This window comes from Lepidothrix coronata, unplaced genomic scaffold (assembly GCF_001604755.1).
Source record: "Lepidothrix coronata isolate B3197 unplaced genomic scaffold, Lepidothrix_coronata-1.0 Scaffold85, whole genome shotgun sequence".
In the NCBI taxonomy this organism is placed as follows: Eukaryota; Metazoa; Chordata; class Aves; order Passeriformes; family Pipridae; genus Lepidothrix; species Lepidothrix coronata.
Genome location: NW_016690265.1, coordinates 1,569,831 through 1,597,538, shown reverse-complemented (window position 1 = coordinate 1,597,538; position 27,708 = coordinate 1,569,831). Strand labels below are relative to the sequence as shown.

The 27,708-nt window shown below is 42.6% G+C and overlaps 1 protein-coding gene across 1 annotated transcript; it reads left to right on the top strand.

Moving 5' to 3' along the window:
* The first annotated feature begins 207 nt into the window (after window positions 1-207).
* Window positions 208-27,038, top strand: LOC108500135 (histone RNA hairpin-binding protein-like). Its single transcript, XM_017820689.1, has 6 exons — window positions 208-269; window positions 524-655; window positions 1,229-1,378; window positions 2,382-2,463; window positions 3,192-3,299; window positions 26,966-27,038. Exons 2-6 carry the CDS (start codon window positions 582-584, stop codon window positions 27,017-27,019), a joined length of 468 nt encoding a protein of 155 aa, XP_017676178.1. The 5' UTR covers window positions 208-269; window positions 524-581; the 3' UTR covers window positions 27,020-27,038.
* The last annotated feature ends 670 nt before the right edge of the window (window positions 27,039-27,708 follow it).

Below are 27,708 nucleotides of genomic sequence, written 5' to 3'. Positions count from 1 at the left end.
AGGGGAATTTTGTAGAAAAAGAAAGTCCTCAGTTGCTTTTTTTTTTTTTTTTAATTAGGGAAAACTGAAACATCCATTCCATAGTGGAAAGGTGTTTACAGTGTCTTGGGTGCTGCTGCTTTGCTGAAAAGTAAAATCAACTGTGAGGCTGAGCCTTAATATTCTCTTTGTGTTACATATATTCTTAATCCTGATTTGAACTCTTACAGATACAGAAGAAAACTCCTGATAAATGAATTTTCAAGAGAAAGGAAGTCCTCCTCAGGAAGGTAGGTTAAATTTCTAGCTTAGCTGAGGGAATTTTGAAAACAAGTCTGAATTTTCACATGCACCATGTTGTTTCTTGAAACGCTCAGTTTAAAATAGTTCATTTTAAGTCTCCTCCTGCAGTGGAATTTAGTAACATCCACAGCATTTGTTTGAAAAGTTTTAAGGTGTTTGTTTGTAGCCTTTTACAAGTGGGTTTGTTTGAGTGTGGCTTGTTCTCCAGCAGTCCCAAATCTACTGTGTTTTTTTCCTTCAGTTCTGATTCAAAGGAGTCCACTGTGACAGTAGAACTTGAGACAGATGAAGTGGTTTTAATGAGAAGACAGAAACAGATAAATTACGGCAAAAACACAATTGCATATGATAGATACGTCAAAGAAGTTCCTAGGTAAGCTGCCTGACTCCCTGGAAGACTGAACTGTAAGTCATACCTGTTCTCTGTAAGCATGTTTAATATACTAAACTTGGTATCCAACACACATTCAAATAGAAAGTATCCAGAAAAAAGTTTTAAGACATTTTTTAAATGTGAAGTCACACTAACACTCAAATGAGGTGTGGTTTTCTTTTAACTAGGCAGTCTGTGAGAAATACCTCATGCTGAAGAAATGGAAACGAAAGTTCTTTTAGTTGTGCTTGTCAACAAGAGGAAATGAAACTGCTTTTTGCAGTTGATGTTTCTCATGAGTTAACTACAAGACAAAATGGGCTACAGTCGCTCTTGAGTCTGGAATGAGGTTTCCACACCTGTGATTGATAACCTTTTTTTTTTTTTTTGTTTTTCATTTGACTTGAAATCAGAGAAACTAAAAAGTTCATATGGAGTGGGCAAACCTCTTCTTGAGTGCTGGAGTTGCCCAGTAGTCTCTTCTCAAATAATACAGGCTGTAAGACTTAGCATTTAAAACTGTGTTATGTATGTGTGAAAACCACTAATTTTTCACTTCTAATATCTTAAAAGGTGCCATCGTGTACCAGGAGTTCATCCCAGAACTCCCAATAAGTTCAAGAAGTACAGCCGCAGGTCATGGGACCAGCAGATTAAACTGTGGAAAGTTGCACTGCATTCCTGGGATCCACCGACTGAAGGAGGATGTGATCTGCAAGAAATGTATGTACAGAGCGTTCAAGATGCTTTTATAGAAACTAATATGTCAAGTCTCATGTCTAAAATATAAACAGTTCATTCTGCAGTGCTCTGCAAAAGAAAACACCACACCGTGGAGGTGAGCTGATTCTTTCAGAGCAGTTTGCAGATTGATCTATGGTAGGAGCAGTGCTGGAGAGTTCTCACCAAGGGCAGATCCCCTGATTATTGAGCTTGGACCAACACAGTGTACAAGAACGTGCCTCACATCCTTCTCACTTGCTAGTTCAAGAACAGTGGTATAAAAATGTTGTTTCTTGAGCAGAGAGGAGAGAAGAACTTGTGAAATCATCTCAAGGTACCATTAAACTCAAAGCACGTCTGCAAGTGTTCACAGTCCAAGCTGCAGAAACTCAAAAAGATGCAGAGTACTGCAACTGCTTATTTTCCTCTGTAGAAAGCAGTACAGCTGATCAGGGAACATCCAAAATAAAAACTGTGGTAATAAAGGAATGAAGGGGACACAGATTTAACTTAATTCCTCAGTAAGCAGTTCTGTGTTAATGAAGTGCTGTTTTCCCTAACAGTGCTGATTTTAAAACCAATGTGGAGCAACGGGATCTAAAAGCAAAGCTTTGGCGTGGAAATACTGGTCTTATCTTTGGATCCTGGGTTCTAGGTCTGTGTACAGTGGATATTAAACCTTCTTTGCAAAACAGATTGACAAAAACCTTGTCTGGGGAAAAAAAATTCTTCCCACTTCCGTAACATTGTTATCATTTGTATTGAAGCATTTTTGTCTTTGACAAGTTGCAGTATTTAGTCTCAAGACTTTAATTCATTTTGGCTGTGTGGAGCTGACCTGCTGTTCCGTCTGCTTTCCCCAGTTTGCCACCACTGTCCCTCTGATCTCTGTGGGTCTCTTTGCTCTCCTTTGCTCACTGTTTTCAGAACTGCACCACAAAGTGCGACTGAACACTAAAAAATGAATTTGTTTTGTGTTGTATTCTTTTAAATGATTTTACAGCTGTCCTGTTGACCTTGGTGAGATGGAGACAGAATCTGTTGGAAGCAATTCTGAGTCTCAAACAAGCTGTCAAGACAATGATGTAAGCATATCTGTCATTTGCATAAATACATTTGTTAACAATTGTTTCCTTACTTAGAACTTTATCCTAAGTAGCCTGAATACCTGACAAATTCCATCATCTGTTATGTTTTAGGAATTGTTTATAAAGCTGAGTAATCTTTAAATTTGGATATTTTCCAGCTATAGCCAATATCTCTAAGTCTTGGACTTAGAGAGTTAGAATTTTAAATCATGTCAAATTACAAATATCTAATTTTTCATAGCCTACAAAAGAAAATTGTATCTGTTGAAAGCAAATCAGTTGTGAGTTGTAACATAGAGTGGAAATAATGCTTTAGATTGCAATGCCTAATGTTAAAATAGGGTGTGATTTTCTTGGCACACAGAATTAGGCTTCTTTTGTATCCACAGGCCACTTGGTACAGCTGAGCAGTAACCTTCAGTAAAGATCTAAGAATGCTTTTCTTACTGGATTTTTTTTTTTTCTGATGAATATTAACTCTGTATATTTTCATGTATAGAGATCCTTAAAACACTTGCAAGAAATCTTCAAATGTGGTTGAATGGGCAGAAGCCTGCATTTAAATCTCTGTAATCTTAAGACTAGCCTTGGGCTTTTGTGTGGCCTTTAAAGTGTTTGTAAGGCTCTGTTATAGGGTGGTCTAACTGAATTACAGAAGTTAATTGGGTTATTGCCTAACTAAATCTGTACTTAACTGCTAATTATTAACTGCCTTGGTCTTCCAGGATACGTGTTCTGGCACTCCCACGAAACTTAGACATGTTGAGTATCAAGCAGAAGGTGAATTTGACCTGGAAGTGTGTTTGAGTGAACCACTGAAAGAATTTGATACTGTGAGTTAAATAGTCTTATGCAAACTGTTTTAGAGAAAGTTTCCTTTAAATTTGAGAGGTTAGCTTGATTCATAACCTGTTAATAGTAAGAAAGCTTAAGCAAAGTTGAAGACTCTTTTTAAAGTTGTGGTTGGTCTACATATTCTCCAGACCAGACTTATGTAAAATTGCGATTAAGTTGTGTGACTTCTTGTTAACTTTTAATTTATGTATATCAGATTTTTTTAATAAAACTCTTCAGTAGAAAAACTAGCCAAAGGCAGTGCTATCCTCAAGTAATTATGGATAGTACAGCAAGATCTCACCAGTTTCCCCAGCACCACCTCCCCCACTGTGTCCATAATTTCAGTTGCCCACCACCTGCAGATAAAGAGTGAAGTAGGGAGATATTTTTGTATATTCCTTTGCTATTACATCTTCTACAGAAGTCTGACTTGAAGTAATGCATGTGGCAGCTGAACCACGTAGCTGATTAGTAACTAATAAACTCATCTACTGCAGTTACTTACTGTAAGATTAACTACCTACCCTAAAAAAACCCCTTTATTTGCAAAAACATTTCAGAAACAATTGGACATTAAATTCTCTCGAGAAATTGGAGGTCAATATGCTAAAGCCTATGCAATAATGGCTTTTTTTTTTTTTAAGCATTAGCCTGAATTTGAAATTTGTAAATAGTCATCAGTCATTTGTTAATACAGTCAAGAAAACAACGTCTAGGAAAAGTTCTTGGTTCTTCTAATTTGCTGGTTTTAAATGTAAAACTGTTGTAAATGATAACAACTGTACAGATTTTCTGCTGAGAGCAGTTAATGTTTCTATTGCTTTTACATGGGATGTTGCTGGAAAATAAATGGAATTGCCTTTACTTTTACTTATGACTCTTCAGCTTCATTTCCTACTGGCAATGTCCTGTGGATAACAAAATGCAGGAGAAGACTGGAAGCTGTGCATCTGAGATATTGATGCTAGGCTGGGGTATACTTGTGTTAGCACCATCCTCTGACTTTGAGCAGGACCTTAAAAACTGTTTATTTTCTGTGCAGGGCACCAGAGTGAATTTGAGTCTGAGTTACAATGGGCCTGTTATTCACCTTTTACAGACTCCTTAGAAGCAGTATAGTTTAGTAGATGTCCATTAGCTGGTTAACAAATTCTGTTCTCTAGGAAAAACTGCTGGAAGAGCTGGGTGGACGCTTCAGTCTTGTTTACTAACAGGACCTGTTTTACAGTCACCTCACTTGGGTTTATCTCTAAAATGAAGTTTTTAGGTGTTGATGTTACAACACTCAGGCTCAGTGGAGACACTTGAACTCTTCAACTCAAGTATCTTAGCTAGTAATACTGCTTACAGCTGTCTAATATGTTAGACACTCGTAAAATCTGGTAGCTTGACTTGATAGGGAAACCTTAAATAACCCTGGAGTAAATTGTAACTCATCCTTTAAGTGGAGACTTAAATGACACAGTAGAGAAAAAACTATTTAAGATTTTTAAGGGGAGGCAGGGGCTGGTTGTGTGTCAGTCTATACCTGAGTATCAGAACAGCCAGTAGAATTGTTTTTTAAAAAATAAGTTTTTCTACCCCATTATAGCTGCCCAAACAGGTTGGATCAGTGGAATATTCAGGAGATTGTTTAGAGCCTTCATAAGGTTAAGGCTACTTAGACCTGGGTTTGAAATAAGAAAGCACGTGGGTGAGGGCAATCTCTCAAGCACAAATCCAGGCTGAGGGATGAACAGCCAACTGTGTCCTGGGCTGCACCAAAATCAGCATGGCCAGCAGGGCAAGGGAGTGGATTCTGCCCCTCTGCTCTTGTGAGACCCCACCTGCAGTGCTGCATCCTGCTCTGGGAACCCCAGCACAGGGAGGACATGGATCATTTAGAGCATGAAGATACTCAGAAGGCTGGAGCATCTCTCCTATGGAGACAGGCTGGGAGAGCTGGGGGTGTTCAGCCTGGAGAAGAGAAGGCTCCAGAGAGACCTTACAGCACCTTCCAGTACCTGAAGGGGCTACAAGAGAGCTGGAGAGGGACTTTTGATAAAGGGGAACAGTTTTAAACTGAAAGAGGAGGGGTTTAGAGTAGGTATTGGAAGTTAATTTTTTAGTGTGAGGATGGTGAGGCACAGGTTGCCCACCTGGCACAGGTTGCCCAGAGAAGCTGTGGCTGCCCCATCCCTGGAAGTGTTCAAGGACATGTTGGATGGGGCTTTGAGCAACCTAGCTAGTCTATTGTGATGGCAGGGAGGGTTAGAACAAAATGATCTTTTAAAGATCCCTTCCAACACAAACCATCCTATGATTCTGTATTGAACCAATAATTATCCACTGAGACAAGCTAGAGGAGACACACATTTCAGAGCTTATTGTACAAAAATTTATTACTCTACTAATCTGAAAGATTCCATGTCTCTGAAAATCAATTTTTATTACTAAACCTTATCCATAGCTTCAGCAAAAATATTAATTCCAGAAATCATCTAGGAATGATATCTGAGACTGCTATTATGGTTCTTTGTGAGAAGGTAATACATGAAGAAATACTATTAAAACAAACAAAAAAACCTGATGTTTTTGAGTCATTTGAGTTCTCTGTGACAGTCCTTAGGATTTTGTGATGTGTGTTCTTTGGAATCTCTATTGGAGGAGGAAATGTAGGAGTCTCTCTGACTAAAAGATTCTGCTATTGGTATAATGTGGGGAAATTGTTCAGCTCTTCAGGTCCCTGCTATTCAGCACACACACTCCTCCAGGAACTAGGTACGTGTGAGCATTTTCCAGCCTGGAAATGTAACTGGTCCATGTCCAGTAGCTGTTTATGAAACAGTCTCAGATTTGTTAATTTTTCCTGAAGGAGCTGGCCATCCATAGTAGTGTATTTAATCCTACAAATTATTCCCCTTTGTCTCAGCTACTCAGAGAACCTAGTTTTTATGGTTGGCATTTGAAGAGAACAATCATGTTATCCGAGTTTGGATGTTTTTCCAAAGGTACTGAACGCTGAATTGGAAAACTTGTTTTTTGTGATAGAATAAAGCCCTCTAGTGGTTAAATGTGGGCTGACCCCATGCACTTAGGGCAGTGTCTGGTGACAGATCTCATGGAAAAGTGACATCCATATGTTCAGCTGTGCATAGATGCATGCAATGGAGTTTGCTTCAGATGGAGAATGGGCAAGTGCTGCTGTCAAACTTTAGCCTTATTAGGTTAAATTCTTTTAAAAATAAAACTGAACAGGTTGTTCCGTGGGCAGCAGAACCTGTCAACCCTGCTTTTTATAGACCTGTGCCTTCTGGTTTATGTTTCTCTTACTCCCTTCACACCAAGCCTGATCCTCTTTCAGCATCCTCATGCCAAGCCTGGCTAACTGACAGCAGTCATGGCTATGGATAATTTAAAGCTCCATCTGTTTTTGGGTGGGCTGTTGGTATGTGTGTGTGGATAGGGTGGCAAGGCAGAACACTGAAGAGCTGAGCTGTCCCAACTTTTCCTTCACTTGGACATTAATTGGGTCTTCCTTCATGACTTAGCTGTTGTCACATAAAGCTTCAAGGAACATATGTAACTTTCTGTTCAGTATATGGACAGACAATTCAAAAATTAGAGGGGGCAGGACAGATTTTGGGAGAGATTTGCCAGTACAACCCTTTAAGCCTCCAAGAAAGACAAGCTAAAACCATCTTTGTTCCATGAATCTGTTTTTGAGTCCAAAATACCATTCAAACAACCTTTTGTTCATGCACATATCTACTGGAGTTATTTTCAGGATTATCTGCTTTGTTGTGTTTCTAATGTAAATAAAAGCCCTGGTGTGGAGGAAAAGCACATGTAGAGCAACTACAGATTCCTGAGTATGGATCTATGAGGAAAACTGGGGGATGAGGCACTTGTTTTTCAAAAGTGGGCTGGTACAAGAGCCCATTTGAAAGAACTTTGACCTTACTGGACATTCTTACTCTTCTGTGTTGTTTTCTTCTATATGGTTTCTCAAAATGTGGGAAGAATATTTACTAGCTGTAAATTAAGTTTTAATGCTTCCTGACAATTAGGAAAAATTTTGCCAAAATATTATATAGATAGTTAAGAGATTGAAGTTACTTCTGAAAGTGTCAAAAATCCATTTTATTTTCAACGAAAACAGCATAGTTAGGATGTGGTATATATACTTTATTTAGGAGAGAAAGTGGTATTGCTGAGCAGAATTTATTCTGGTTGTGTTGCATTTAATTTTGTGGCATTTGGGTAATACAAAACACACAAGGAACCAAGATGTAACATCTGCCACTTCTGTATCTTTTTTATCTGCCCCCACTGTATTTTTGGATTACCAGTCCTATTCATTCTTTGAGCTTGTCTCTTACCTCTTGGATTGTGCTTGAGCACAAGAGAAAACTAATTTATCCAAAAGGCTCTGATTCAAACGCTCGAGAAATAATTTCATTTTGAGTGGAAAAGTTGGAGCTTATATTTGTGGGTTAAAGTGGGGCCCAGCTGTCTGTGTTGGGGCCTTTCTGTCTCTCCAAGTTTCTATTGAGAAAGTTCCTGGGAGGTACAGGGATGGCTCTAATTATTAACAAAAACAACGTTCCCTTTTGTGTTTCTTTAGAAAGGGGCTGTTCCATTTCTGCTGAGAAATACTTTGTTTTCAGAAATATGAGTGCAATATAGAGATGAAGATTTGTGCCTGCTCTTTCATTCCACTTTCATGTACTGGAATCAAAGATACTTTGGAGCACTGCAGAGGGCAGTAAAAGTGCATGTTTAATTACAGGCACACAAAAGGGAGCTCTGAGTTGCTTTACATTTGTTGTAAATGCCAGGAATCTAATTATACTTACTGATTCTGACCTCAGGAGCAAGCCATAGTCCCAATAAAGCCCCTTCAAGTCTGTCATCTTTCACTGTTCTTTCCATTTCCAGTTTCACTTGATCTTAAGCCCATTATTACAAGGAATGGAAGATAATAGTAACTTAACAGCACAGAGAGGAAAAATGGACTTCAGGGGAAGAAAAAGTCCTCCTGACAGGATAGCATGGGCCCGCCTGTATTTAAAATCCTTAGTGCTCTACAGTGGAAATATCTGAAAATGTGTTTTTAAATTGTTTGAGAAAAAAACTATTTTTTTTCCTGAGGATTTGAGATTTCCAAGGGAGAATTAATTTCAGGATTTTATCCACAGCTAACTAGTTTCGCAATATTCCTGAACATTGAATCCACATTATTTGACATGTGTTAAAATGTGTTTGTGTCCTACACCTACTAAACCCTCACTGCTCTAGTAACATTGCTGTCTGAATTAAAATTACACATTGTAGTTGGAGTGTTGGAAGTGAAAATCAAAGCGGGGAATTAGCAGCAAGTGAAAGGATTATGTTGGTGAGGTTACCATGTGTGGTGCACAGGGGAAAGAAAGTCAGAAAAAGGAATATAGAGAGAGCCAGTCTCATCTAGAGGCTGCTCATGGAATGTTGTACGCAAGGACATGGCAAATTAATAGATATATAAAGAATAAAATTACATTTTGTTGGTCCCCTGCACTAGAGCACTTATCTTGAATGAAGAAGAAGAAAAGTTAAGCCAGCCAGGCTTATCTGGAAGCAGACTTAATGCCTCGATATGCAGCTAGAATTTCTGTAACAATGTGCTCCAAAGATAAGAAATACGTAGCACTGACTAACAAAGAATGGTCTGGTGATGCTTAGGAGCATTTGATACTAAGTCTAGAAACCTGTAAATTTACAAAATAACCACTTACTATTTTTCTGACATTTGATCATAAAACTTCCCTTTATTCTTACTGGAGAAACTAAACTGCCAGGAACAATCTTGGTGCTAGACCAAGTATGGCACGTAGTGTAAAGCACAGAGGTGAGGCTTCACCCAATTCTTGATCTATTTTTAATGGAATTCTGACCATTCTTTAGAATACTTATAAAGAAACATTCTGACTTGGCAATATTCTCCTCCCAATAGTAAATATAGATACATCAATTATTGAGATGAAAATATTTATGTAGATATATAATATTTTTAAAAATCTTCTGAGATGTTGACAGAAGTGCTTCCAGTATGAGTGGATCCCATTATTTCTCATAATAATAATAATTCCATAGACTGAGACACAATGCAGTTTTATTTTATTGTTGGGAACTAAAAGGCTGGATGAATGGAACTGCAGGTTTTGCAAATCACAGTCTGGGCTGGCTGAAGCAGTTGTATTCAAACAGGTGGTGAGCTCTTCAGAAAGTGTCTAGAACAGGGCAGGGATAAGCTTCTCATGCTGTAAAAAATTTCTGTACACCAAAGCTCTGGTTTTTTAATGAGAAAAAGCAAAGCTGTCACTCTGAGGAACTTGGATGCAGATCCTTGCTGTGCCTGTTGTGGAGAAAGCAGCTAAACCTGGGACTTAACCTCCCTTAGGCTCTGACTTGGGCTTAGTTGGGGATCAGGCTCCTGTGGTCAGAAAATATTCCCAAAGAACCTTCCTGTAAAAATGTCACCAAGTCTATGTTTTTACACCAGTAAATAAAATCTTCTGGATGATGTTAAGGTATTCCCTCAAAAAAACTCCTCAGCAAATCTAACATGAATTTTCAAGCTCTAATTCTAAGAGGTCAAGTGGATTTGGGTAGCACAGTGTAAGATATACTTTATCTGCCAGCACCAATTTGTTTGACTAGAGCCAGAGGTAGAATTTAGGCCCTTTGCTGGAATTCAAGATTAAGTTATTTTGGGGGGGTTTTGACATTAGTGCAGTAAAAAAGTTATGAAAACTTATGTGCCTAAGGACACAGATCTGAAAATTGTGACTTCTTTCATTGACAAACACTGTTTTTCTTGCCTTTATAGCCTCTTTTGATTTGGCTGTGATGCATTTGTGGGGGAAAAAACCCACCAAAAGTGTTCCACAAATTAAAATGAGTATTGATGGGGGAGGGGGGAGGAAACCCATTCTTGAAGGTCAACTATTAACAACAAAGTAAAGCCCCCGTGTGAACTTTGTTGTAAATCAACTAATAACATATTAAAGCTGAGAACAGTATTTTGCTTTCAGAGTCTTGCTGCTGTGAGTTGTGCTTTTCGTGAGGATGCAGATGAAAAAAGGATGATCCCTTTAAGAGCTTGATAGGTTAAGTCAGAAAATTCATATCTTGCACACCAGGCAAAAAAATATGCTAGCAACTGCTGGGAAAATGACAACTGCAGTGTCTGATCGCTTGTCAAATCAATGAGGCTTTTCTCTCCTTTTGGTGAGAATTTATTTGCAGGGGTTGGTGAGCTGAGAAAATAAGATTCCTGACCTAATGGTCACCCCCATTGGTATCTCATTGTGGAAAATACTCTCTGCTGCAGTCCATTCAAGTGATTGGCAATGACAGCTTGGATGGATATTGTCAGTTGACAGGGCTTTGCACTCTCTCTGTTTTAAAAATGATGCGAGAGATCCCTTCCCCGGCGTGCCGTGCCACAAGTTGAGTTTATGAATGAATGGATGAATGCATGCTTCTCTCCTGTCACCCCCAACAAAAAAAAAAAAAAAATATTCCAATCCCATCCCTGAAATGATATGCTAAGTAAATTCACACACATGCATTTAACAGGCAAATGGTGCCCGAAGGCAAGCTGAGCAAGTCCCTTCCAAACACTGGGGCTGTATGTGGGGTTTTTTGTAGTCATTAGGAATTTCATGGAAAATGTGAAACTGCCCATTTGATATGGAAAATCTCCATGAAAAATGTGAAATTCCAGTGTTTCCAGCAAGGTTTTGCTGACAGCTCATGCATGGAGAATAGCCTGAAAGACATGCATGCAATTAAGGGATCCATATAGGCGAGCTGGGGAGAACAACACAGGCAGTGGGGGATGTGGCCTTTGCTAGGGCCAGCTGGTGTCTGCTCCTGGACTCTCTGAGGGCACCAGACCATTGAGAGAAGTGGGGCGAAAGGGGAAAAAAAAGAAAAACACAGAAGCTTCAGAGAAAATGAACCAAGTCTATCGGAGAAAATCCCAGAGCTCCTAGGTAACCCTGTCCCTCCCCCTTTCTGGATGCTCCGAGATGCAGCCCAGACTGTGACACAAGTTTCTTGTCTTCACAGACGTGACAGTAACGATGCAAATAACAGAGGTGGTGGGGGAGCTTAGCCAGGGAGCCAGGTGCTGGGCTGGGAGGATGAGGATGAATGGTTTGGGAGGGAGGGTGTCTAAATTGTGCTCTGTAATTGCGTCAGGCCTGTCACGCCACTGCTTGTCAGAGGTGTGCAGTTGAGGAGATACTTCTGTACCCTCTCATCCTTTCTTTGCCTTTCTGAATGGTTTAGCCCTCCAGGGAAAGGCTCAACTGTTGTATTTATTCTGGAAGAGGGACTGAATTCATGTGTGTTATTAAATGTGGAGGGTAAAGCTGAGAACTGCAAACCCTCCCGTGCCTCCCCCCATTGCTGCAATAAAACAATATAGCACTGCAGGTACTGACTGACTCCTTGCCTTGCCCGTGGTCCTTCATCTGCAGTCCAGTGACACCAGCAGCGCTTTGTCACCTTGGCTCCTGATTTAACCAGGATTAGAGGGAAAGGGTCGGATGGTTTGTGAGCTCTGGGGGCTGTAGGTGCACGGAAGGGAACTCTGGGGCACAGGCAGAGCACAGCCTTTTGTTCTGAAAACATCCCCTGTAAAGTCTCTTAGCACCATCACTCCTGTCTGACAGGGCAGGTGTTTTATCCTGTTTGATAGAGCAGGTTGGGACATACCTTATCTGTGCTGTAGACATGTTGAAGTGGGCAGTGACCTGCACTTGGAGGAGCTGTGTGGATCAAAAGCAGCACGGCTGCATTATCCAGCTCCACTACCACAACTCCTGGTGCTGCTGGATCACCCTCAGCTGGGGTACCTGCTCTGTGCTCCTGGTGCCATGGAGACCAGGATTCAGTGGTGCACACATAGCACCATGTAAAGGAGTGTCCAAGCACAGAGGGGAATTGGGAATGAACCAGGAGGCCAGTTGCCGACTTACATTCTCATTTGGGGTTTTCTTGCAAAGAAAATAGGGCTCATTTGTACTGTTTCATTTATACTGTTTCATTTGTACTGAAATGCCTCTTGTATGCCATGTTTGGGAGAGAAGGTGGGAGACAGAGGGAGTCACAAGAAGGGGGCAAAACATAACATGGGTTGGTGTTGTGTGGGAATTTAGAAAATGAAGCATTGGTCGGTGTTGTGTAGGAATTCAGAACAGAGGTCTGCTCTGCGGGCAGGAGAGATGACTTCAGGAGAGGCTGCCCATGGAAACACTATTTCTGTTCAATGAAGGACAGGAAAACTATGCAGCTTCTGGAATATCACAGCAAAATCATCTCGGTTGCCCTCTCACAGCTGCACCATCAAAGGAATTACATTTAAATTTTTTGTTTGGACTCTTCCCCCTTTCCCCCTCCCTTCCCAAATCCCTGAGCACTCACTCCCACGCACATGGAATATATAAACCATCCAGCAAGAGTATGAGGGTCCTGTTGCATGAGCTTTGCAATTGCAAAGAGGGAAGGTAAGAGGCTTTCGCTGTTTTCCAGATCACTGTTGCAATTGGAATAAAGCTGTTAACTCGTTGGCTTAACCAACTTTTCCCAGAAAAGCTTGGGCATCCTGTGCAGCAAAGGTGCTTTGTTTGTAGAGGTCTGTTTGCTTTACCAGGTTGCCTGCAGTCCATGGGAAGTGGAAGTAAAGGGACTTGTTAGACCCTGTTGGCTGAGACTGCAACACAGCTTATAGCCTTGTTTTGGGCAGTCATTTGCTTCCACCTCTCCTGGTTTTTAGCTCTGTTTGTGTTCTTTTAAAGAGGGTGTCTTGTGTGGCCTGAGGAGAACAGCGATGTGGGAGTGCAGAGCACAGGAGGGGAGAGCACTTTGCAAATTACAAGAAATTAAAAGACTTATCAGGCGTTTCTAGTGAAAGAGAATTATGTGCGACACGGGGCAGCAATTTAAGAAGAAGATACTGGTTGCTGGAGAGGTCCTTGGGGAAGAAAGTAAATCCAGACGTGCAGCCCCTTCCCCTTTGCACAGCAACATCTCAGTTAATGCACTTGCCCTGTGATGCTGTTGGTTTGCAAGTGATATAATGTGGCATGTCTGCTCCGTTCCTATATTGCCTAGCAAGGAGCAGCATGCCTTTATTAATGTCAAATCCCTTACATTTTGGAAGGTGAGCATTTTTTTTTTATCACCATGGATATGCAGGGCTGTGGTTAACTGTGGAATTGGCTCACATTGTAGGTATTGTTAAGGATTTGGGTGCATTCACGTTTAAAACCCGTGGAGTAAGGTGGTGGCTTAAATAGGAGTCAACTGGGCCTTTATCAGGGTTTGGCTGTGGATTAGAGCTTCTCATCAGCTGAGTGTTTTATATTGATAAACAACTCGATGCTATTTTGCGTTTTTTTCTCATTTAACTTGCAGAAGACAAACTAGATTCAAAAGGCAAAAAAATAGCTTCATAGTTCTGTAATATTACTATTGCTTAAATAAGTGATTTCTCTTCTTCCACGGGGAAAAGGCAGAATTGTACCAACCAGGGCCAAATAACGAGAAGAACTGTGTTTCCCTTCATCACTCACATGTGCATGACTGGAATAGCCCCACACAAAACCAGTCTGGAGTAAAGGTTCTTTCACTCTGTAGATAAAAATAATTGTCCACAGAATAAGTGACTTATGTTCTGTGACAGATTCTTTTATATAAAAGGCAGTTTTGCTCCAATGGCAACAGCCACAAATAGATCTATCCAGAACCAGTTGCACCAGCCAAGCCTCTTCCCTTGATTAGTGGGCAGAATGTGGGTGAAATGATAAGGAGTGCATGGCAAATTGAAAATAAAAATGATGCATTGTTCTGTAATGCCGAGGCTTCACTTTCTGCATATGTGCCCTTCGTGCCGTCGTCTTTCCAGGGGAAAAATATTCTCATTCTCTCAAAATTCTGGTGGTCACTCAACCATGGTGAATGTGCTTGAATCTTAAGATTTATGATCACAATCCTGTTATCTGCAGTGTCAGGATGATTATCCCAGCAGTCCTGTGGGATCAACCTAAAAATTTTTGGACAAGAAAATTATTTGTCAGGAATTACAGCAAGAAGATGATTTGTTCTGAATTTGAAACAGGCACAGTTATTTGCAGCTGCTCTGGCTGCCCCATCTCATCTTTCCCATGCTGTCCAAAAAAGATGAGATACAGGTTCTGGTTTCTTCTGTCAGCATGTGACTGGAAGAAAATTCTCACTTATTTTCTTTATTTTACAGCTGTGAGGATGCAATAGCGGCACCATATCTTAAATACAAATGAAATAAATTTTATCTTCTGTGTCCAAGGATTTGATCTCTTGTATCAGGGTGGGTATATTTTATGGAGCAGGCATGAAATACAGAGAGGTCTCTTGTGTGCAGAAATCTGAAGAATAGTGTCTCTTTGCCATGCAAAGCTTACCACTGCCCCAGTTCTAATTTCTTTAACCAAACAAAAGACAAGCCCAGTGACAACTACACTACCTATTTCAGTATAATTTCTTAAAGCCTCTGGTCAACTTTCTGCAGCACTTTATCAGAAAATCAAAACTGGTCTTCAGACTAGTGGAGTATGAAAAACCATGAAGTTTCCCTGGAAAAAGGAGGATCACGGATCACTTTTATACTTTTTAAAACTTATTTCACAAATATTCCTTCTCTAAGCACCCTCTCCCCTCAACTATGCCTAGACCTCATACTAGAAATTAACTTCAGCACATGTACAAATTTGACCAGGTGGCAAATTCTATAGACTTCAAGGACTGAAAGATACTTGTATCTCAGTGCTTTACAGATAACTTGTCTGATGTGAGATCTGCTGCAGTAAATGGAAACCTCCCACTGACTTCAGATGGCTCCCAGATTAGGTGTTTGGGAAGGCCACAACCACCACCTGTGACAGAGAAGTGACTCAAGTTGTGTTACACCAGGTTTTCTGCCTCTGTCTGATTCCTCATTCTAAATGTGTTAATTGTGCTGGGCTGCTTTTCTGCTGGCCTTGCTGAATATTGTTTCTGAACACAGGGCTTCACCAGCACCCACCTGGGTGGTGGGATTTGAATTCTTGCATCTACAATTGTAATTTGATTGACTTTAGCACCTCCCGTGAACATCTAGGGGCAAGGTGAGGATGTCTGTGGGGCACCTCACAGCAATTGTCAGTGGACTTTTGGGGAGCTCTGTGAGATCTCTGGGCACTTGCTCCTCATCCTTCACAGTCATCTTGTATTGTCAAAGAAGTGCAGCAGAGCAGACTCCTCTTCTGTCCACGTTGCACAGCCAGTGAGGACTCTGTTGTGCTGAAGGTCAGAGCCACTTGAAAACTGTTTACATAAGTCACAACCCAAAAGAGTTCCAAATCTGTTAGTTGCTCTTGGATTCTTATGATCTCCACTGATCCTTCTAATCTGTCTATAATTTATAGCCACATCTGTTTTGTGGAAGAGGTGAGTCAAATTCAACAGCTGAAACAAGGTCTAGGTAATGCCCAACATCATTTAAAGCTGGAAGAGACTCAAGACAACCACATAGTCCTGCTACTTATTTTGTACCATCTCTTGTAGTTGTCAGACCCCTTTGTAAGCCAAATAACTGGTGCATCAGGCAGTTGATTTAGCTCAGTGAAGGTCACAAAAAGAGCCACAGCCTGTGCAAAAAAGGAGGAGCAGGAGGCTGAGGGAAAGCACTGGAGATGCACCAAAGATCTTCGGGTCGGGTGGAGCCGTGCCCGAGGGCAGAAGTTCTGTTATGGCAAAAGCAAACTATTATGGCAAAAGCAGGTCATGGTAAGGGAAGACATTGCTCTTCTTCCTTCTGCTTCCAGCTGTGCTTTCCCTTGGGCCAGCTCTGGTACACATGGAATCACCTGGCTAAGCAGGCAGAAAAGCACACTGGGAATAGGAGTTTGCATCTCGAAGGGATCTGAATGAACACATGGAAGGGTCCGTGTGAGGGAGGGGTGGGGAGAAAGGAAAGGCTGTACCCTCAGTCTGTGTGAGGGGAAAGTGCTGCAGTGTGGACAAAGCCCAGGAATCTATCCCCAAGGAGAGCAGATCAGTGAAAACGAGGGAACACCACCATCACTTGGACAAGAGGTGCAAGGAGCTGGTTAAGAATATGAAGACATTATGTAGCCAGTGTCCCGTCTGCTGGGTGCTAGAACAGAAGACAAGGACAGCAGTACCTGCTGAGATTTCTCTGGTACACTATCCCAGCTCCCAGCTATCCCTGGCTTAAAGGCTTCCTGAGTTAGACATCATGCTTTTGTGTTTTGTGGCCCTTGGCATGCCCTCCCTCTGGAAATTCATTTTTCATGTCTTTGAATTCATGAAAACTTCAGTATGATAATTGATAAAAGATCCTTGGATGAAAGGAACCATAGTGATATAGAAACAGATCTTGCAGGAAAACACTTGGATTCCTCCAATATGATGAAAAATTCATGTAAACAAAACAATGTTTTTCCTAGTTTTATATATACATATATATATAAATGAAAACAAATCAAAAAATATTCAACTATTGGTAAAATCCATATATCTTTTGCGAAACCATTCCTTTGTTTTACTCTTCTTCCTCTTAAATAATGGGAATCTTGTTATATTTATGCTGTCCCCACACAGCCTAAGGGGTTTTGCCCGTATTAACAGTGACTCCGTTTCTCTCCCTGCCTTGAGCTCTCACAATTATGGAAATTTAGGAGCTGTGGCTACTGCTAGAAGTGTAGGTACCATGGTGTAGGGCTACTGGTGTGGCTTTGGAGTGCCAGAACCATCCAGCAGCCACCTACATCCCAGCTCCCAATGTTTACCAACACAGGGGAAAGCCAACTGATATTATCACCACCAACAAATATCTTAGTAACCTCCCCAGCCTAAATGGGAAGCTGGCTTCGGAGAAGAAATTCCTGCCTTATTTTACTTGAATAAAACTGAATGATTTAGGTTAACAGGGACTTAAAACCATCAGATCAAACCTCCACCTCACCCAGAAGACAGCTAGCTTTAACATTAGATCAGTTGCTCGGGGATTTGTCTGGTTTAGTTTTGATTATCTCTGTGGATGGAGATGCCACCATCTCTCTGGCCCCCTGTTTAAGCATTCTCATGATGAAGTAATTTTGCTTAATATCCATTGGAATTTCATTGATGCAGCTTGGATCTATCACCTCTCATCCTCCCATTAGGCACATGGGAGAGGAGTCTGGCTTCATGCTCTCCATAATCCTCATTCAATATTGACAACAGGTGATGTAGTCCTTTCCATTCCCTGAAAAGAGGGCAGAGCTGTGAAGCAAAAGTGCTTTGGTCCCATCCCTCCCCTCTCTCCTTTTTGGTTTGTTTTCATTGAATAGCGACTTTCTGTGCCACTTTGGGGTGGTGTTCCTTGCACTTCTTTCCTTTTTTTTTTGGCTCCCACTGACGTGGCAGTTTTTTCAGGTGACCTTCACTGTGCCTGGCTTCCTATATAGCCCCTGTTACTGTGGTATGAAAACACGGTTATGGCTTTATTACCACCTGCAGGGACACAAAATAAAAAACACATGAAATAAAGACTTGCAGCAGAGCCCCCGGGTTGGTAGAAGGGGTGAGACCTCCGGAACACAGCCCAGGGCAAGAGAGAGATTTACAGCCCTGGTTGTGTGTTGAAGGCTCATGGCCATGTTTTTTCGTGGTTCCAGATCTCTCCTCAAAGTCTGAGCTCAGGGCCAGGATCGAGGTCACAGACCAATCCACTCTGGTGAATTTTGCTGGAGGAGGGACAAGGAGCTTCTACTCCTTTTCCCTTCCTGTGGTGTGGAAGGTCACGACACATCCAGCAAGGGCTGTGCGCTGGCTTTCCAGCCAACCTGCAAAACCTGCTGCCTCTGTCCCCTCCCCGTCCTTGGCAGTGCCCTGAGCAGCCCGGGATCTGTGTCCCCCCCACCCCGCCTGCTCCCTGGCAGCTGCGGAGCAGCGGCACTTCCAGCTGTGCGTCTGGATCTGCTGGAGCGTGTCTGCTGAGGGGTTTTGTCCAAGGAATCCCCTCTAAAGCGTTAGGGTGGAGACAGATTGCTTCTCTTCTGCAGGAGAGGCAGGTCTTGCACCAGAGACACCGGGGCGGAGTGGAAGGTGTTGGTTTCAGGTGGTGACTCGGTCTCTGCAGGGAGGGAGCAGCAGAGCTCTGCCGAGGGAGAGCTCCGTGCCGTGATTTGCATGACTCTGTTCCATGAGTTCAGTAAAACCAGAGCAAACCTGTCCACAGGCACTCCTTACTTTGTTTTAGTTTCTCACCAGATTAAAGCAAACCGGTAGAAGCCTGGTTTTAATATGGTGCAGGAGTATCCATCCCTCTGCTGGCTCCGGGGTTTGTATTAGTTTAATGAATTGGTTTAAATTAACATCCAGTTGAATGGGTGCAACTCTTTCATGTAGATGAGGCCTGAGGCTACCAGATAAACAAGAGGTGAGGTGAGAGGACCTCTAAATTATTCACAGCCCAACAGAAACCCATATGAATGGATTGAGATCTATTTTTGTCTTTATTCTCCTAGCTTTTAAAAGGAATCATAAAATGGCTGGAATAACTCTCAGCAGAAAGCCAGGGCCAGGGAGTGGGTGGAGAAGAACGCCAGAAGGTTATGGGTGCAACTTTTGGAGCTTGTACCTGTGAGTGCCTCATCCCAAAAGCTGGGGGAGCTGCCAGAGAGCTACACATGTGCAGCACATGAATGGGTGTAAAGAGGAAACACAGGGAAAGGCTGCAGGGCTAAATCCCAATCCCATGTAAAGTCAGTGGCACAGCTCCACTGACTAAGGCTGGCCCTCAGCCTTGAATTCATTTGTTCCATGGGTTTGCCTGTGCAACTGTTAATCTGTGCTGATGAGCAATAATTGCTACAGGAAGGGAAAAGTGAAGAGGAGGCAGCACAGGAGCCGTGGAATCCATCCTGACCCTGCCTGGACTCAGCATTTCACTGCATGGTTTCACTGTGCATTGCTGGAGGGGAGCATCCTCCTTGTGCCAATGCCACATCAAAGGGCAGGGTGCTGTGCAAGATTTCAGCATCCCAGGGTAGCAGACAGTAGCAGCTGGAGCTGCCTGTGAAATGAGCTGGGATATGGGACTGCAGCTGGACAAAAGCTCATGTTCACTATGGAGATCCTAAAATCTAATCAGTCATATGGAGGGATTCAGGGAACTCTTTGTTGTACAGAGAAAGTGCATGTGACAGTCACACACGGGTTTTACATATCTATGGTCAGCCCCAGGTGAAGGATGTTGGTGTAACATTATCACAGGTCAGCTGTAGTCTTGTGGTCAGGGATGATAGTCATGGATGAGATGATGACATTGTCCTCTGTCACCTCTAACTCCATCATCTGGGGTTCTCTGTTGAGGGTCTTTCACCATCTCTAGCTCTGGTGGGCCAGTGACTTCTATGGCCTGGGAGGCAGCACAGGACAGCAGCAGCTGTTTTCCACTTTGAAATCTCCATCCCATATGTGGAAGAGCTGGCAAGCTCCGATCTTTTATGAATGCCTGAGATTTCATAACTTCTAATCTTGGATATCTGGTGCATTTTATTCTCCATGTCTTCCTTTCCTCCCTCCAGCCCGCCAGCCTTAACATCTGGAGTTGGGTTGGGAAGATTACAACATACAAAGGCTTGAGATTGCTCTAAACCAGACAAGCCAGCAGGCTGTCCTGTGCTGGTGCTTTCCCTTTTCTCTGAAAACTATCCCATCTAGTGTTCCCTGCAAATAGTAGGTGGCTAATTTTGGTCTCTAATAGGACTCGTTGTCCACCCTTTACTTCCAAACTGGAATGAAAATGTCAGTATTGCTTCAATTTGCATCAATAATCTTAGCAGGAAAAAGACTGGGCTGAATTTCTGCAACTGTAATTTCAAAGTGTGTTTTCAGACTTGGTTCTTCAGAGTAAATACCCAGAACAGGTTTTTCTCACGTTCTCTTTCACTCTCATTTCAAGCACTGAAAACATAATTAATATATAACAAATAAAATAGAAAGTATAATTAAAAACTGACTCTTCATTAAACCTACAACCTCCTGATTCGCTCAGAAGAGATCTGCCCACTAAAGAAGATTTACCTTTGTATTATGTATCACTCAGATTAACAATTAATACTAAATAGCTGTACAAAAGTGTTTGAAAGAGTTTAAAAATTTAAGGTTTTACTTAGGAATTACTTAAAATCTTCACAGCCTGTTAATTATTTTTTTGTTTCTGTGATGTGATTGCCCTGTAACACTTCAGACTCCCAAGCCTGGTGTTTCATATCTTCCGACAGTGAGGATGCTGCAGTTGGTTTATTTGGTTTATTTGACAGCATTAATGATGTAGAGGAGTGAAGAAAAGACCTGTTGATGATATTTCTGGGTAAAATGAAAGGGCAGGGCAGCAGGAATATTTAAGAGAGTAGAAAAATGAGACAGAATGGGCTTCCAACAGCCATGGCCAGCGGAGCAAGGAGGAAAGTGACAGTCATTTGGAGAAGTGCAAGCTGGAGAAGTGTGGTGCTGGGTGCAACTCCTGGGCATCCTTGCAGAGGCTGCTAGCTTTTTAAAAAATGGGAAACATGCTTTCCTCATTGTCTGACTGCCTCTCACTCCCACCTCCTCCTGCTTTTGTGCAACAGCAACTGTTCTTCACTGAATGCACTGACCAAAAATAAACACATTTCTTAGATACCCTGTTTTAAATCTTGTTATCCCAACATGACTTGGGTTCTTGCTCTTAAAGTATGTAACGTAGTAAGGCTGACCCACTCAATTACTGAGGTAGTCCTTTTATTATATACAACAGAACATTTCCAGAGCAATTTTAACAATTCTGCAGCAATTTCAACAATTCCTAGTTTAAGCAAAAAAACCCAATCCAGTCCTGGAGCTCAGAATTCCAAGGTGTGCATAGCTTACACTTGTTCTCCAATGTGTTGTTTCCCTCTTTGTGCACCTCTTTCAAACCTGAGCTGATCCATGAAAGGCTCATCCACCTCTCTCTGCAGTCAAATATTCCAGTGGACAGCATTTCTGTCAGTCAGATGATATCTCATTTTCCTCTGGAAGAGCTGGAAAATGCAAATCAAAATGGGAGGACCTAAAGCTCTCGTGGTCTCTGGGTTTGATTGAAGTCTGAGTGTTTTTGCAGCTTTTACTCCTTTGCACACTTTATCTGTCCTTACCTAGTTACACCTGAGGGATAAAATCAACACAATGCCCAACTAAGTGCAAAGTAAGCTGCTGTGAGAGAGATAAATGTTACAATCCATCTCTAGATGGATGAAGAACCTCCTTCACAGAGTAATTACACAACACATTAGTATGCTAATGGCTCTCTGTCATTTAGTACCACCGTTATAAAATAATTTTTCTTTACTTTTCCATTCATCCTGGACTGTTTTTCTGGTATCAGTCATTTCTTGTTGCCTTCTAACCCCCATGTTCTCACTGCCTTAAGAAACAGAAGAGATCAAATCTTCCACTATGTTTTTCAGTGTTTCAGAGCCAGGGTTGAACTTGTAATAGAATTTACAGGATAAGACCTTATTTAAGGGGCAATTATGCCTCCTGGTAAGTCCTAGGAGGTGAAAATGTTCCTTTCCTTGGTGACATCTATGTTGCTAAATAGAACGGAGCAGATGTTGATTTCTGGCACAGTCTGGCTACAAAAGTATGTCTGTGGTGCTGTGGTTTCCTCTGGGCCCTAAGACATCATAGTCGAGGTTCAAAGTGCCCAAATAAATGCCAGGGCTGTGCTGTATCCCATCAAGATGGTTTTTCATAGAATGAAACTGCAGGTGTATATTTTTGGTGAGCCCTAGTGTGCAGCATGAGGAGGAGCCAGACATCCCTGAGGATGCAAAGTTTGCTGAGATAGTGCTGAAGGACCATGGGTGGAGCCAGAGCTGGCTCTGAACTGTCCATACTGCCATGCCAGGCATTTCCTGGGAAGGTGCTGACGGGCAGAGGCCACAGCTCTATGATGAAAGGCATTTCCAGTTTGGCAGAGTGCACAGTTAATAGTCCAGAGCTTGAGTTTGATTCAGTTCTGGAATTAAACACACCTGATCTATCTCCAGGATAGATAGATAGATAGATAGATAGATAGATAGATAGATAGATAGATAGATAGATAGATCGATCGATCTCTTTATATCCGTCAGGCAGACTGTGTCACTCCACGTGTTCATGTGGGCTGATGCACAAGTTATTTTTCTGTGCTGTGGCTTTGACTTGTTTTTATCACACATAATATTTTTGTTAGTGGCACAGACTGACCCAGAGCACATAGTGAAACCACTCATCACAGGTACTGTGACATTTCTGGTGTCAGCTTGTGATGAAAGAGAGGCTCGATGGGGGGATTTCTTCAGGGTTGCTAAATATCTCCAGCTGCTCAAAAAAACTGCTGGAGTTGTAGGGAACGGCAGTTCTGAGGACTGGGCCTGAAGAAATTATTGCTGAGCATTTTGCTGTGCAAGGGAAGAAAAAGGGAGGGGATGGGAAAAGCGAGATAAGGTTTGTCATTCAAACTGCAACACGGAATAGCCTCACCTCATATCTTTAAATCTGCATCAATTATAATGCCTTGTTCACTTGCAAATTTCACTTTTAAGATAAAGAATCATGCCTGGTTTGTTTGCCATTCCTATAGCCAAAGACAAGCTTCACTTACTCCCCTTTTATTTTCAATGACTAAGACTGAAAGAGCTAAATTACATTTCCTCCCCCCTATGGAAACCTGATGAACCAGTGTGAACCTGCACCTGAGAACCCCCGGGAACGCCGAGGATTTGGCCACACAGATCGGACAGTTGGATGCTTAATTGCGTTCTGGGCACAAAGCCTGCTTGAATGTGCGTCTTTTATTAAGTGTGTGGGAGGCCAGCACAAAAAATTAGACCTCATTAAGGTGCCAGAAGGAGCAGAGTGGTGCAAAGGCGTTGCAGTGCCTGACTCTGCTGCGCTGGAGAGCGTCAAGCTGCCCATGTCAGGAGCCCTCTGAAAAATGTACCCTGAACATCAACCTGGAGCTCGTAAGTGAGACACAAAGATTTGCTGCAGGTGCTGGTAGAGAGAGGCCTGGATGAACAGTTCTTTATGGAGCTGATAAATAAGATCGGTGCCAGAAGCAAAAGCTAAGGGAAAGAGAAGCTGAAAGGATGTGAGTGGACCAGCAGAGCACAGACAGAGCAGCAGGAGTAGCTGAGGTGTGCTGGGAGCATGTACGCCCTGCAAGGGAGGTGATACCTCAACAAAAGGGTTCAGCCGGAGATGGAGGGGAAAACAGGATTTTGGTCAAGACAGGGAAGTGATGAAGAACAAGGACCAACTAGCATAATGGGATGAGTTCAGGAAGTGAAGATTTTGTTAGATAAAAGGGCCATGATTTTTCAATTTGTAAAAAGATTAAATTAGCGGTGTGGCATTCACTCCAGATCGGTGTTTGCACTTTCCCAGGCTTTGCAAAGTAGGTGATAGGGAGCCTCTTCTGGATGGGAGCCTCTTTGTTACTCTATGTATCTTTGCATGAATTGCTATGGATGCTTGTAGCAGGAGTAAGATCCCGGCCTCCCTTGGAAGTAAAGTAGCCACTTATGTCTCCCCCCTTTTATCATCTTGGTCACTCAGTGAAGATGCATTGTAGTGCTGGCACACAGATGTTTGCTGCTTGCATCAGTCATGAACAAGCATAGTGTGTTATAAACAGACCCGTTAATATTTTGAGTTTCAAGACCTTTTCAATCACCTCCTCATTATATTTCGTAGTCACAACCCAACAGAAGCACAATAAGCCAGTATAGTTAGCGTCCAATATATCTTGCGGTGCTCGCTCAGGATTTGTAACTCGGGGCTGTCCTCGGACTCTAAATCAGGACATGAGTGAAGTGCATTGAATGATCCCATTAATATAAATAGCACTGAAGTTAAAAGCAGGGCTCCGTGAAAGGACTTTTGATACACTGGCTACCGTCGCCCTCGAGTCAGCAGGTGGCATTATAGAACAATCAGGAATCACCAAACCTTCGCCGCTTCCCGCCCGCAGCCCCAGACCTGAGCCCACGGGGGAACGAGCATGAAACCCGCCTGTTCAGCACAGCTGAAACCGCACAATGAGCAGTTGCCAATTAGGGCCGGGGCTATTGTCTGAGAAAGGTCAAGTGTTGGCCTTTGCTGAAATCTTTCAACACCGGCTCCAGCGAGATTGGGACTTAATATATTTTATACAGCCAGAAAACTTGCTTGGCCCTACTAAGGGCAGAGCCAGCCTTTCCTCTGCCCTTCCCCCGTGTTCCCCGGGCCGGCAATACGTGCTGGGAAACCTCGGCGAGGGAGGAACCTGGCTTTTTAATCTGCTGCCACCTCCCTCCCTGTAGGTATTGTGGAAGAATTGAGTTGTTGGCAGGGTGGTAGAAAAGGAGGTGGTTTGGCAGTGTGGGCAAGGGGAGGGTGTTTGGGACTGGGTTTGTTTTACCATCTCCCAAGAGATTTTCTTTGTAACTCCAGTGGTACATGTTTTTACAGCTTACTACTTTTAGTATCTGTCACTTGAAAAGAATAGATGGTCTAGATACAGGGGGAAAAAAACATGTGCAAGCAGCAACACGTAACCAACAAAAAGAAAACTTTCCCATGAAATACCTAAGTTATACAGATGTTGCAGGGTGCTTAAGGAACCGCAGGTTAGGGAAAAACTCAGAGCTTCTGGCTACCTTGTGGATCCAGAGGCTGCAGATGAGAGCCTCCAAGCTCCCTGGGATCTCATGCCAGGTGATCTATCAGCCTAATGAGCTAAAGACACAGCACCTTGCAGCAGCTGCAGCTGGCAAGGACCCTTTCCCAGACCCCAAACCAGAAATCGGAAGTCCACATTTGCCTATAGCCCCAATCCTGTAATTAACTGCTGCATGGAAGGGCATTGCCTGGTGGGGTTCTTGGTGAAACAAGGGTTTCAACGTGCACAAAGGCAGAGGCGAATCCTCTCCCTTAATTCCCAGTGTATGATGAGCTACTGGTGTTAGTCCTTTTGCCCTTCCATTTGGGCCCAGCACTTATTGAGGCAGATGGTGACTTTCATTCCCAGCCCACAATGATTAGTGACTGTGGTGTCCCTGCGGGCCCTGGGCTACAGGGAGAGCAAGTTCAGTTTTTAAACCCCTGCACAAGAGCTGACCTTTGTTTCCACCAGTGACACACTTACGATGGGCTCAGGGTGGTCCTGGGGAGGACCTCAACCTCCCTGTAATTGCTGGTGACAACAACCACAGGCTGGCCTTGAACGTGGCCCACACACTTGTGTTGTCACCACTGCGCTGTGTGACTTGGTGAGGATGTTTTCCAGTGGGCACTGGCTTGGAGCCAGGCCACAGCCCAAGTTACTGCTTAAACCCACTGGTTTTAACGTGCTAATCCCCGAGTTTGAACTATGTCTACTCTGGGTGTGTGTGTGTGGTCTTGAAAACTCACCAGTCTACTTGCAAATTAAAAAAAGAAAAAAAAAATCCCTATGATATTTGCCCATTTGTTGCCATGGTGATGAAGGAGTGTGGGACAAAAGAAAGATATTCCGGTTGCCCCGGGCCTGTGAACAAGCAGAATCGGGGAGAGTTGGTGAGAATGTGCTGTTAATTGTAACCAGAAATGCAGCATTCAGCCACCATCACTGCAAAGTGTTCTTCAAACCCCCTTTCATGTCCTGCCGTAGCAAAATGACATCCTCTAAAAGCTGGGTGACATGAGCGCTGACAGCTGGACTTCCATCGCACCGGGCTAGACTTGGCCCATAAATTAAGCGAGCTGAAAATCCAGCCTTGCTCCCTCCAGGTATTCGTTTTCCTCACTTTATCGATAACCTGGCACGAGCAGATCTTGAACCAAATGTTATCTCGGCACTGCCAGGACTTGCCGGCAGCTGGAGGGGGAAGGCAGCGCTGCTGACTCCCAGAGATAACAGGTGGAATGCAACAGGCGCTGCTTTTGTCTGCCATGACTTGCAGTTAAAGCTCTCAGATGCTGCCAGGCCCTTTGCTGTAGCAGCCTGCAGACCTTGCTAGACAGAGCACCTTCCTGCCAGCCTGGACACATGCAGGCAAAAAGAAATCCGAGGCATTTCACAACTTCCAGCATTGGGGAAAAAAAAAAAAAAGCATAACCCCCTCTATAGAATCCCTTCCCCCATGCATTTGTGGTGATAAGGAGGCACGTTGCTGCTTCCTGGGTACAGAGTACAGGCTCAGAAATTAACTGTGATTGTTGGTTCTCTGTACATGCACAACATTTGGCATGAAAAGTGTCTGCATCTTCTGTAAATACCTCTTCAGTTGTGTGGAAGTGGTGGGTTTAATTTAAACCATGGCTGCTCCTACCTAACTTAAAAATAAAATAACATAAAAATAGAGCCACCCGAATCAGTGATGGTATCTTGGTCATGTTTATGCTACATACATACTGTTAAATTTGCTGCTATACAGATGGAGACCTGAAGCCCACTCTCAGAGCTACCTAGTTTGTAAAGTTTCAAAAGGCTGTTGGATCCATGTATATTGGATCCATGTATACTTGGCTCTTCTGAAAAATTATTTTCCTTGTCTCTTCTATTTGCAAGAACCCAGAAGACGATGCAACCTTCAGACCAATTCCACAACCATGGAAAAGCTAGTACCCTCAGTTCATGGGTGTGAGGATGCCCAGGCACAGTATTTTTAGAGGCAGTATTATATAGCTCTTGGTAGGTAAAATGGATTTTTCAAGAAGTTAAAAGATGGTGGGCCCAGATCAAATGCAGTCTAATTGATGTAGTTTTAAGTACAACACTGGTCAATATAAAGATCTAAGGATCTGGCTTATAGTCATCAGAGATGGAAAAATACTTACCAGATAAAGCTCTGCAAGGACAGAATCTAGACCCTCCTAACAGAGGACTGGCTCTCATCTTTTATTGTTTTCTCTTCCATTAGCTTGATCTTTGATCTCAGTTCCTGTTAGGAATATCTTTTAACAGTGATGAAGTTCTAGGCCATTAACCAGATGTACAACCTAGTGAGAAGATCCCTGCCACTAACAGACTGTCTGATAAAAAAAGACACATACAAGAGTAATGTTTAATAATAATAACAATAATAATATTTTTCAGAAAAGAAGACACAGCACTTTCATCTCCTGCAGGATCCATCTGTCACATTTGAAGCAAATCAAGCTGCTGGAAATGTGGTTCACAACAGACCTTTCAGAATCAGGCTCGAGCATCCAAAGCCAAGCTAACATTTTAGTTTAACAAATATAGGGGTTCAGTTCACCTGTATTCATTATTTGGTACTCATTCCACCACCAAGTTTTTGACAGAAAAGA

Coding starts and splice junctions, on each gene's coding strand:
- LOC108500135 (XM_017820689.1), top strand. CDS start 582: ATGAGAAGACAGAAACAGATAAATTACGGCAAAAACACAATTGCATAT. Junction 656..1,228: donor TACGTCAAAGAAGTTCCTAG/GTAAGCTGCCTG, acceptor ATATCTTAAAAG/GTGCCATCGTGTACCAGGAG. Junction 3,300..26,965: donor CACTGAAAGAATTTGATACT/GTGAGTTAAATA, acceptor TCTATTTGCAAG/AACCCAGAAGACGATGCAAC.